At 37.7% G+C, this 13,265-nt stretch overlaps 1 protein-coding gene across 5 annotated transcripts in view; it reads right to left on the reverse strand.

The window, feature by feature from the left end:
- Nucleotides 1-13,265, reverse strand: part of CASK (calcium/calmodulin dependent serine protein kinase) — a 182,165-nt gene that overhangs the window by 107,694 nt on the left and 61,206 nt on the right. For all 5 annotated transcript variants that reach the window (XM_054166058.1, XM_054166056.1, XM_054166057.1 and 2 more), the window contains exon 3: nucleotides 1,466-1,571. In XM_054166058.1, the coding sequence (XP_054022033.1) occupies nucleotides 1,466-1,571 (106 nt within the window). The remainder of the gene's footprint in view (nucleotides 1-1,465; nucleotides 1,572-13,265) is intronic.

The following is a 13,265-nucleotide window of genomic DNA, read 5'->3' on the forward strand; positions in this document are numbered from 1 at the left end:
ATGAGATAGTAAAGAATTATTATCCCTCAAATAATTTAGCCTCACATTTCCTCTTTCATGTGGCCTGAAGTCAGGTAGAGTATTTGTGTAGTGATCCTAATTGTTCAGACTTAACTTTTTATGTATACAAACATAAATGATAATAGGCTTGTCATTGAAAAATAATTACTGCTTTTGTCTCATATTTCTGAGATACTGGCTTGTAAAAATAGAAGCAAAACCTTTTTTCCATTTCAAAATCTTGTTAATTATCACAGTATGTCTCCCCAAGGTGTACATAATTATTTCATAATAGGATAATTAAAGTCCCTTGGTCCACGCTTTGGGATTCACAAAATAAAACCACAATCAGTATTGAATCAAAACTTACAGAAAGGAAAACATACACCAATTTTTTCACACAATCATAAGCTTATAAACTCACCTTCAAAAAAATACAGAAGAACTTCAAAGAACTGTTTTCAGCTTTACCTAATTGTTTTGGGGGTTTTTGGGGGGTCATTTTGTGGGTTTTGGTTGGGTTTTTTTGGCTGTTACCACCTAAGCTTTTCTCTGCCTCAATGGTAAAACTAATATGTAAGAATTATTTTTTAAGTGCGTATCTCAAGTCAAGCTCTCGGCTCTAATGGACATGCTGATTCAACCTAATACAATGGCATGATGTGGCTTGTTCCAACACAAGCTAGCCAAATGCATCAGAAAACATAATGCAGGAAAATTAGAGTTCAAGAGGTATAAGCATGTATGCCCAGACACTGGGAATACATATATGTGGAACCTCAGAAGAGCTGACAGGTACAGAGAAGGAAGAATGAATACAGATAATGCACAAATTAGTGTTCTCCATGTCTGTTTTCATCCTTCCCAGTTAGCGAAAATCTAACTCAAGGAGGACTAATAATTTTCCCTCAAAGAAGGAATGTGGTGAGTTAGGATCTGCTCATCCTTGTACTTCTCTTTGTCAATTAAAATAGCTGTACACTGCTATTTTGTTCATGCTACAATAACTAAATTCTTACACCTGAGATTCTAAAATATATCTTTTAGACAAATGCCTCTTTTCCAGTGATGTGAACAGGCATATCAATTTACAAGCACACTTAAATACTTTACTTTTTTTATCTAGTAAAGGAAAAGTAGTGCTGAAGAAACAAGCCTGGGAAAAAAAAGAAGCAAAACTTCCCAGCTGGCATAGAATACCATCCATTAACCAAAGATGATGACTATTAGCAGATTTTTAACTCATTCTCATGTACCCTATTAGGATGGATGGCACAGTAGCCATCCATAAACAGCATACTATAAAGAAATCAGTTTAATGTTAGCCAGTGTGACAACTTTTAATTTGGGACAATCTGTACTAAAAAGTTCTGAAGTGCAAAACAGGCAGGTGAAAGCAGGTATACTTTTAGGATTTCACCCAGTAAATGACAACAACAGAAGACAATAAGAGAGAGAAACTTACAACTCAAAGACCATGTAAAGCATTCCATCTGAGCTGTATGTCTCCAATAGTTCAACAATATGAGGATGTTTCAGCATATGACAAATACTGGCTTCTCTCTTCAGATCTGTGGAAGATAAAAAGGTAGATTATAAGCTATGTATTCAAGCGGTTGAATACAAAATCAATTTGAAAACAATCAGTTATTTTGGTTTTTGCAACTGGAGGCACATTCATGACGTTATAACAACTTCAGTGACTCTCTAAATAAGTAGCCATAGATAAAACGGAAACTTGAAAGTTCAGACTTCTGTAACAAATAGGAAAGTTCTAAGATGGAAAAGGGAATTTCCAGCATAATCACCACAGAGAAAACACAGCCACGTGTTTGGACAGCAACACTGAAAATGAATTGCTGGAAGTACTGAAAAGATAAGTGCTCTAAATCATGGTGAAGAAAGATATGTCAGTCTGTGATAGAGAATATAAAACATGATCATCACTTAAAATGTCTATGGGAGTTAACTACCCAGTATCCTACGCATCCCTGACAATTCTGAAAAACACCTAATTTCCTTTCAAAGTCTGATAGCCAACGTTTGAAAACATCTCTAATGTACTGAACGTATTTTGAAAGTATCCTACAGCATGGAAGAATTAAATGCTCTCTCAGCAGCCTGGATTATAGCACCACTTTAGCATCTTAGAAGTGATATGCACAGATGATAGCAGACACATCTTTCTGGGGGTAGGAGAGCATCAAGTTCCTTAGCAAGATGGAAGACATATGTCATTCTTTAACATACAGCAGTCTGATTCAACATGCTCAGTCCTTTGAAGGATTAGTTCTCCAACCACAGCTTGAGCATGACAGTATTTTTAAAAGAAGTATCTCCCTCAGTAGTAAACATCTTGCTTAAAATGCTTCTATATATATTGTGCAGTGAGAATACAATTACATATAATTTAAACAGACCTGGTAGTACTAAATTTTAAAAGGACAGCAATACACTTTTTTCACTGGTTGTATCATTCTCAGCTACTGTCATGGGTTGAGTTGAACCTGCTGCTGTTATTTGTACCATGCCAGCTAAAAAAATGTAAGTACCGGATGGAGCAAAGTATTATGGGGCTTGAAATTCAGATTGGAACATGGGAGGCTTCCTGTTCTGGTTGCTGCTTCTAGCTTCCCAGTTTTTGGGTGTGGTCTTTTCTGCTGGGATGGTGGTGGGACAAGGGTAGTAGTTTTCTGGCTTGGGCTTTTGGCTTGCTTGCTTCTGCTTGCTGCTGCTTTGCACCATGCTTTTTCTGCAAATAGGCTAAGGTAATTATGCATTTTGTACCATATTTATCTGATTTTGCTCAATAAACTCTATTCTTACCTCACTTTTCTTTCTTTCTTTTCTTTCTTCTCAATCCTGAGTTTTTCTGTGTTACTTTTCCCTCACTTTTGTGTTGGGGGAGCAGTCAGATTAGCCCATTACAACTACCATCCTTTGGTGAGCAGCATGGAGAAAATACTGACCAACTGGAATTCTTCCAGATACAACTAAAGTGAATTATGTGTTTCAGAAGTGCGCCTGATGAGCTGCTATCTTGAATAGGGCACAACGTGAGACTAGTCCTAGTTCAAAGTAACCTCCTGAAGCATGTGTAAGGCAGACACTGAGACCTCCACACCAACTGTTTCACTCTACAAATACATTGTCATTTTTTTCTTGTGGAGTAGCCTTAGTTAGCTGATAAACTCGCACCCAGGCTCTTATACTCACTCTCTGGTCTCAGCAGGGGAAGCGGCAGGAAATCTAAATACCAGGAGCAAAGAAGCTTGCTGGTTGAGATAAAGACAGGGAGACTCCTTACCAGTTACTATTGTGGGCATAATAGCCTTACTTGACAAAGTTAATTTGTCAATTAAAATAAAAACTTACTGATTTGGGTAGCAGGAATAAAAACATTAAACAAACAAATTTCCTCTCTTTTCTTCTAGGCTCAACTTCATTCCAGCCTCCTCTGCCCCCCAGTTCTGAGTGGTGCAGAGGATGGGGGTCATGCTCAGTAAACAGTGGCTCCTCTCTGCTGCTCCTTCCTTCTCACACCTTTTTGCTGCTCCAGCATTGGTCTTCCAAGGGCCATGGGAAGTATCTGCTCTGCCATGGTGAGCCTCCTCTTTCTCTGATCCTGATACTCCCTCCTTTTGTTCCACACTGCCTATGCCTTGGTTACAGGATTTCCTACCCTCCCTTAAATGTATTTTCACAGAAGCCCCACATACATACACATGGCTGATAGGTTCACTTAGGGTCTCTTGGAACTGTCTGGAAACTGCTGTGACCAGAAAAGTGCAGCTCTTAGCCTCTTCCCACAGAAGGCACCCCTGCAGCCTCCAATTACCAGAAACTGGTCTTTCACATTTAACACACATCTGGTCCATTTTCTAGCAGACAAGTCTGCACTAGAACACAATGCTTTAAAGGGCTCTAAAGGAGCTGACTCCCTCCAAGCTGAATGCACTGCTCTACAGCTCTATCTCAAGAACAGCACATAAGAAGCACACATGCTGCACAACAGCAAACTCTAGTTTAACCAATCCTACTGTACGCAAGGACACAGTTCCAAAACCAGATGAACTTTCCAGGCAACACTAGTTTAAAAAATTTCCCCATCCCCCTCTCTGCTTGCTCATTTGTGCCCCTCTGTGAAAATTACTTTTGGCCTTTATTATACTAATAATTTAGCAAGGCAATCATAAAAGCACTCGGCATAGCCATCACATTGCAACAGGAATGAGCAGCTAGAGATGGGACTTTCCTATACTGGAAATGAAACTCCTCTGCTTCAGAACCAAAGTGATGTTTCTGGCCCCCAGAATTACTTTTTCTTCTGTAAGAGAGTATTCCCTTTTCTCTCAATTGATTAGGAGCTTTCCTGCCTCCCCTGTTACACATTTTGGGGTGGCTAAATCTCCTCAATAGCCAAGATGATTAAACTGCTGGCTGCTCCTCCCTTTATCCCACACACATTCTTGCCCTCTGTTCCACTGTTCAGCAGCCCAGAGTTTGTCATACCACACACCAAAACATTTCAGTGTTAGTGAAAAAACAAACGTTCATGTTTTTCCCCACTGGCTTGGTGTCATGCAGTCTTAGGATGTGCAACAGCTCAGTGATCAGTCTGAAGTACAGAAGTTTGTCTTAAAAGAAAGGACAGGAATATGGAAGAAGGCAAATAAGAGCATGAAAGACAGCACTCAGAGCTGCTCAGGAGGTTGCAAGGCACAAGCACACACCTTTTCTTGCAAAGAAAATCTTTTATTGTACAATTAACCTGTACCTTAACAAACATGCTTAAAACATATTCCACAAAGAAACAAATGCATACGGCTTGTGAATGGCCCTTGATAAAACACCACGGTAATCAACAATTAGAATGACAATGTGAGCTAATCAAGCTCCTGTATCTTTTGTTTTAATATTAGTATAGCATTTGGAAACAAAAAGAAAACCAAAATGCAGTTACAGCTAACAACAACTAGAATCCATTTCTGAGCCACATCATGTGAAAACCTATGGAAATCTCCATTTCACAGAATCAGACTTCACAGACTCTCACTAAATTCTGAATAACTTCCATTTTCTACTCCATTCTTTCTCAATGTTTGCACATAAATACAAACATGTTAATGTCTATTTAGCTGGATGTCTTGGGATACTTAAAAGGCAATTTTTCTTTCTCAGGTGTGGTGGTGAGAGCTATGAAGAACAAGAAATTGAGTGTGAAAAATCATATTCCTTCCTTCCCATTCACAACTTACAATAAATCCACCATACTACTCCAGAGTCACATACCTGACAAACATTACAAGCTGCTTTGCATGTTTGGGGCCATGAAAGCAAGCACTTCTTCTTTTCACTCATTTCCTCTTTTCTTTTTGTAATTTTGTTTTGGTTTTGTATATGAATAAGCAATGCTTCATAAACAAGATGGTATATTTCAGGTAAAAAAAAATCAACTTGAACTAATCAAAGTGTTTAAGAATGTCTGAAATATCATCAGAACATCACCAGCTGCCTATTGCATAAAATTAAAGCAATTAATTTAATTTGATTTAATTACATTCTAATTCTTGGCAACTTTTACAAAGCATCCACCGTAAGAAGAGGTAAATCTAATCTTTCTCAAGCACGAACAAAGACTGGACAAAGCTGTATCTCTCTCCTTTAAGACTTTCTACATGCTACTTCCTCTCAGTTTACACAAAACAGCAGGTTTAGTGAACTAAGGGAACAGAAAAGAAGGGTAACACAGGAAAGTGAAAACAACACTTCCTGCATTGTTGGGGTTTTTCAGATACAGAACGGTTAGTAGTTCTCCCTGCTGCAAAGTAAGAGCTTCAAAAGTGTTGCACACATTCAAGTAGGGACACAATAACTAAAGCTATAAACTTCATTAATTAAAAAATAATGAGGGCTCTGTCACATTAGACTTTTCTCCTTACATTGCTCTGTTTTCAATATTGAATGAAAGGAAATGGAAAATAGTCACTGACTGTCAAGCTATGATCAATCAAATTATAAAAGTAAGTTCACTGATGATACATGATAATATTAAATCCCATGTTACCACCTGTTAGGGAGCAATGCATCGTAGTCAGAAACCAAAGAGCTCCCCAATTACCATAGACATGTTGTTACACTCCAAAACACAGTTTTAAACACTTTGTGATAGGGTGAGTTCTTTAGCACAGTGGAGTGGAAGAGTAAGAACAGCAGCAGACCTGTCAGAATATGCTGTGGAACTTCTTAAAAAAACCCAACCAACCAGCCAACAAACAAACAGCTAAAACCAAATTAAAAACAAACCCCAAACTGAAAAAAAATAGTAAAGTAATTAGGCACAAGGTGTGTATCTGGTAAAAGAATGCTACACACTGGCTGGAGCCCTGAATTGGCAAAATGCTTCACTGTGAGGTTGCAGCAATCTCTATTGAAAAGACAGGAAGGTCGAAAATTCATAGAAAGTTACATGGGTGGGTTGTTTGTTGGTTCTTTTTGGGTATTGAAAACTAACAACATTTAATGTAGCACTCCATTAAAAGCATCAATTGTTCCCTCTTCTGTCAACCCATTCTCCTTTCCTGTGCCATCTCTCCCCTTCATGTTTGTGCAACTGCACAATAAAAAGAACAAAGCAATCAATCCAACTGCAAACAACCTTTTTTCCTCTCCCCTTAGAGCTACTTTTCCATCAGACTAGTTCTGGCTGGTTCTCGATATCTGAACAAGCACTTAGCAGTGTTGATAGCACAGCAACAAAAACAAACGGCCAGATTACTGCAGCATTGCTTATCTCAACAGCAAATGACAATACGTCAAATCACAAGTGTCTGCAACATTGCTGTCCTTATCACAAGGAGTACAGAAGTCAGAGAAATTAGAACACTAGATTTGACAGTATTACCAGGAAATGCTGCCTTGCAGTGTATCATACAGCAATATATTACAATGCAATATAATATACTGCTATAGATTATATTGCAAGTTTGATATATTTCCATACACTGAAACTCCAACTAAAATTGAAAAAAAGCAACTTTTAAGTCAGGTTCTATGCTTTTTTCCTCTCCGTAGTTTCCAGTTTATGCAACTCCGAGTCAACATGTGTATCTACAGATTTCTCACTAGGTGGCAATACAGCTCCTATTCTGATCTGGTATGGCGCTAGCAGCTGAACGTAAAAACTGGCTCCATGTTTTAGCCCCGGAGAACATTTTAAGTTTGGACAGTTTTATAGCAGTGACCTGAATAATGCCGATTACAGTTCAGACCTAAGAACAACAACAAAAAACCCCAACGAACAGTATGCCACCCTAAGATAATTTAGGTACATTCAGGGCTAAGAGTCCTTTTATCCAAGTTTAGCGGAAGATCATTCTCTCCTCTGTGCCCAAGGAGCTGATGACACCACCAGTAATCTTCTACACTGCATGCACCAATAATTGAATTACACAACTAGAGTACATTTAAACGTGGTTCACTCATATAAGGCAGGAGTTCTTTGTTTAATCCACAAAACTACAACAAATTGTGTGTCTACAGCTTTCAAGTCCAGCACAAACCCCCTACAGCTTTAGAAACCTAGATTCCAGTTTAAATCACTGGAATTTATCTTTTTTGGCTTTGTTGGGTTTTGTTTGTTTTGGTTGTTTGTTTGGTTGGTTTGAATTAGTTTGTTTCTGGTTTTTCTTTGTTTTGGTTGGTTGGTTTGTGCTGCAGGGGTATGTGTCTGTAGATATCTGTATATGTGTGATTGTCTTTTCTTTCTCTAGGGTAATGTGTATCTCAGAATGTGCCGAGACCATTATTATCAATGTTAGATCCAGGATACTGTAACGCATTTACACCAAACTTTGAAATGTCTTTAAAGTTTTGGTCAAAATTCACTTAGGCAGATCACCTTAACTGAAGGTTAGGCTTTGCAGTCATTCAAATTATTGTTTACTGTTTATGTACCAAAATGTAATGACATTACATCAAGTAAGCACCCTCAAAGGCAAACTGCCACACAATAGAACATTATCAAGAAAAGAACATTACTTGACACTGAAACCATAACGTTGTTTCTATTTCTGGTCATTTTGATGTTTAGTTTTGTTTGAAATATCCTTTTTTCCCTGCAGCTTAGCTTTTATCTGAACATAAAACCAGGGAAATTTCCTTTCTGATATTATCAATAAATGTCAATTTTACAGGAAAAAGTCTAGAATTTGAAAGACACAAAGGAAATCTATTCATAAGAGATTCAACTAGTCTAGACAAACTGGCCCTAACTCCTATTCTAGGAAGGGCTGTTGCTGCTGCTGAACACTAGCAGGCAGAAACAGAGTGCCCCAAGGCACTCAGAAGAAGGAACTGACTGCTTAAGATGCTCCTCATACAGACAAAATTTAGTTGTTTGTTTGCTTTGATTAAAGTTTCTTTGGTCTCTGCATAGCCAGCATAAAACCAGTTGCTCACTAATGCTAGGCAGGAAATAGTCTGCTTTGTCTTTATTGAGTCTAGACAACCCAGGCAAATTCAGCATCTAAAATACCAATGTATTCTGATTAAATTAGTTCTACAATGTCACATTGCTCAGTGAGTGACAGTGTTTTAGTTGTGGTAGCTGTGGTGTGCAGCAGATGTTACTTTAGGGTTCTGCTCAGATAAAAATAGTGCAGGCTGGATTACATGCTGCTGCATTGAGTCAGCCTAAGTACTGAAAGCTTCCTCCACACCACACTGAACTCTAGGACAAACAGCATCTACACAGCACTTTGAAAATGCACACTGAGTAACAGTTGCTATCTAGCAACCTTCAAGGATGATACTACTTCTATCCAATTAGAAAATCCTGTAGTAGAGTCATGTCTGAATGCTGGACAACAATCACTTTAACAAAACTTCTTTTCTGGTTCAGTGACAGCACAAAGTCAAGAACCAGAAAACTCTTTTCGAGCAGTAGTAACCCAGGAAAAAAGCTAGTTCTGGTTTGGTTTACTTCTGCACATGCTTCTCTTTTCAGCTGCTATCAAAAGTCATAGAAAATTTTATTTCTTTCTTTCTGAACAGACACACTTTACAAAGCAAGTTTTGTAAGACAGGTGGGCATGTTTTGGTTCAGTAGCAAAAAAAAGTCAAACCACTACAGAATATATTCTTTATGAGCATTTTCAGGATTTCATTGTAAGAACCAACAAAGTTTTAACTAGACTGTTACTTCCACACATTCATAAAATACTTGTGAGTACTCTCTATTTAGGTAATAATGCTTTAAAGAATGTATTTTTTCCTCGTTTTTGCTTGTGCAGTTGCAATATTCCCCTAGCCTCTGCAACTAGTGACTTTAAAAGGTATTCCCCCCCATTCATTCCAACACTATTGAATGTTAAGAAGTAGCTCAAACTTGTTTCTAGCAACAATCAAATCACAGCTCTAGAAATGAAGTTGCAAACTGCCTAGCTTGTCTCTGATTGTACAGCTGGCTGAAAGTACCAGGACATTTTACAAATAGTCCCTTATGCTTTTCCTTGTAAAAGAGCCAAACTGACAGGGATAACATATTCCCATCAAGAACTCATCTAATGATGATTTTGCATATCAGCTGGTTCAAGTGCTATCACAATTAAAGGTCATCTGAGAAATGTATTCTTCCATACCTCTCATAATATTTAATGGATAATTTATCTTCACCAATACAGATATATAAAAGTTTACTTGTTGAATCTCATCCAAGTGTTAAGAAAATAGTATTTAATTTCCCCTCTTTATTATCTGGTGATAAACAAGGAACAAAAAAAATCTGAAATTCATACTTAGCAAAAATTGAAGTTAGAAATAATTTGGTCACCTAATCCAATCTGTACACTTGGAAATCATATCAGAAAGCAAGATATATAGACTTGGAAACAGTACATCAGCATGGCCTTTTAATTAAGTTCTAAGGGAGTTCCCCACTGCCTCTGAAATTCCAGGTGATGCCAATGGCAAGAACCACAGAGTGATATACAACAGTTTCCTTCACTGTCACAGTGACTAACATCAAACCATAAAGCCTTGCAGTAACCAGATGGGGATGCTCGTCTGCTACTCCTGCTTGACAAAGTAAGATTGCATTCATAGTACTTCCATGCAAAACATTTTCACAACTGAACGAACCTTCTTTAAGTGTTAAATGGCTTGACTCAAATTTGTTCCAACAACTAACTTGTACTATCACCCTCCTGCATGCTTAGCATGAGATCCATTTTCTTTCTTTGGTATCCAAAAGTAAAACAATGATCAATTAGAGTAAGAGCTGAAACTCTAAAATTCTGCCTATTTTTCTTGTTCTAAGTACAAGAACAACAGTAAGCTTGCATAGATATTAAAATGGTCAAAGCCTATGTCCACTATTTTATTTTAGAAGGTCACACAAGTAGAATAACTCACAATAATCTGTATCCTCTACAAAACAGAGCTTTATAAGAACAGTGGAAGAGACAGTCAAAAGAGAAAACCAAACTTCCTTTCCTCCCAAGTTAAAAAAAAAAAAACAGGGTGAAAAGAAAAAGAAAATAAAAAGATTGAAAGACTACAGAACTGCCTACATTAAATACCACTATGATAAAGAATTTCACTGACATGATTGGATACTTGGAAATGTAAAATATAACAATCACATAGGTCAGCTGAATGAATAGAGCCCTGACCCCATTCCACAGATTCCTTATACTACCTTTCCTGTCTGCACAACAAAATCAAAATCATGTCTCAACATGACAATATATGACTCTCAGGATGAATGCAGCATTGTTCAGATCCTGAAAACAATCTGAAGCAGTTAGTTACACAAGGCGTACTCCCGAACCCTTCCTTGAAGGAGGAAGCAAATGCTAGTTCTGAGCCTCATGCCCTTTCCTTCACAAACCTCTTCTGGTGGTACAACCTGTTCAGAGTGTTTCACACTGCACAATCATGTTCTCATTTTTCCAGAGTACTGCAGTAGGCAGAGGAAGATAAGAAACAGAGGCAGGGAGGGGTGTACTTGCCACTATAGGAAGGGGATCCATCTGTGACTTTAACATAAGAAATCTAATTTGCAAATCTGTGAGCAGGTTGTATACGCATCTGCAACAATATTAACAGTCAACTCAGGTCTATCAGAGTTTATTAGCTTAAATGCAGTATATGTAGAACAGCTATGCTGCTCCAGGGCATGATGATACAGTCAGTGGAGTCTCTCCCAATCCATACCCAAATTATTAAACCATGGTGCACTTGAGCTAGCTCCATGTAAGGTCACTTGAAAGTCACAATGACCTTGATTTTACAGGATTTATTAGCCTAGCTGAACAAAAGCTGTGGCTATGCTTGTAAACACTCCCAGAAATGGACTGCCAAGAAAATGGGGCTGATACTCTCCAAAAGGTCAGTTCTGGACGGGTGCTAACATAAAGCTCACCAACCTCAATACATACAAGCACATGGTACATCCTTTGCACACCCACGTTCTAATAGAACCCTCTGTATCTGTGTTATTGCACTTTTTTTCCCTTATTAGCTACAGTACCTCAGTCTTCATTTACCATAGAGAAGTAAGATTTGGCCGCTTATGTCATCCTATTGCATAAATCTTCATTCATAATCAACTAATTAGGGAAATAAAATGGCCTTAGAACACAGAAATTCATATAGTTTATATATATCCTAGGTTTTACAGTCAGTTTGGAAAGCCTATTTGTAATTTCTAGGTTAGTGGGATTTTAACACAGAATAAACTGCATTCAGAACATTCTTTAGCAAAAAACCCCCATCCCAACCCTTGAACCTTCAGCTTTGAACCTGAGCCTAAGCCTTTGAACTTCTCTGCATTCTAGAGATGTACTTTATTAAATACTTTTTATCTTTTGTTTTCCAAATGCCACAGAAAGTCATGAAACTGGAATTAATTTAAACCTTTCATTACCACAAGCATTACTAAGGTGATTGTGCCAGCTTAAGAATCATCATAAACGTGAAGGTACCAAGTGTTGCCAGCCATGAATACTGGAATCAAATAGTGAAAGCAGACAATAACTTATCTGTCATAGCCCATTTTATGAGCTTTTGCAAAAATACATGTATCAAAAGTCTAACAAGTTACAGACCAAATTAAACTTAAGGACTGTTACAACAGACCAGTTTCAATGAAAACTGACTGAACTTTAACTTACTCTGTGTGAGTATAAATGTAAATACTGCACAAATCTAACAACTATTTCTCCTACAGAATATTTGTTTTGATGTCTTTCAACTGCAAATTTATCTTCAAGTTCCCAAAGTGGAGACAAAACTCACATGATGAAAATGATTCAAAACCAGTTCTTGGATGACAAGAATGAAATCCAATTTGTTGTCTCTAGTGTGGAAAAGGATTTTAACACACAAGTCTATTATTAACATACAGTATCATTAGTAAGCTCAAAAATTTGTAAGAAAATTTACTAAAGTTTCCATTTTCTAATTTTTAAAGTTCAAAATCTTCTTCTGCTTCTTGAATACATATATGCCTATCACTATAACACACTTTCTCTATAAACACTTAACGTTGTTAAATTGTAAGATCTTCAGCAATAATTGGATCTCTGAGTTAGACTTCGAACACTCTTTGAGTGGTTAAAATCTGTCAACAAGTGGACCTGGACATTGAAATGGGAGTATCTATATATTGTCAGATGAAAGGGGGAAAAAAATTCGCTTTCTATGATCTTTCAAGATCTAAGGAAGTGAGGAGTTGCAAGAAGATCCAACAGGGACCTGCCCAGAAAAGGAAGCTTAAGATAGGAAGGCCTAGAACAGAGCTTGCTTATTTTTAGACACTCTTTTTTGAAGTCCTGGTACATGAAACATGCCATCCTGTTTGGAAGCAATTTACATGGATAGAGTAAACTCCATTGCTGGCCTCAGAACACTATTCTGGGTTAGCCTTTGTGCAAAAGCCTTCAGACCAAGTGAAAATGACAACTTACATCTCAGTAATGGAGGAACAACACAAGTTACACAAACAGAACCGCTCCTTTGTCCTTCTCACAGCACTTCAGAGAACTGACAGCTACCAAGATCACCATTTACACAAACAAACAATAACACATAAACTCTGTTGGAAATTGGCTTCTTTTTCAACAGGTTCAACTTTTCTTATATTCAAACACTTAAAGTGGACACCAATTGACTTCCTGCTAACACACACATGAATTGCTGCCAGACAGACTCCATCCAGCTATGAAAGGAGTAAGATTCCTTTAGCTCTCACAGCCTCAGAC

Source organism: Dryobates pubescens, chromosome 12 (genome assembly GCF_014839835.1).
Source record: "Dryobates pubescens isolate bDryPub1 chromosome 12, bDryPub1.pri, whole genome shotgun sequence".
Lineage (NCBI taxonomy): Eukaryota > Metazoa > Chordata > Aves > Piciformes > Picidae > Dryobates > Dryobates pubescens.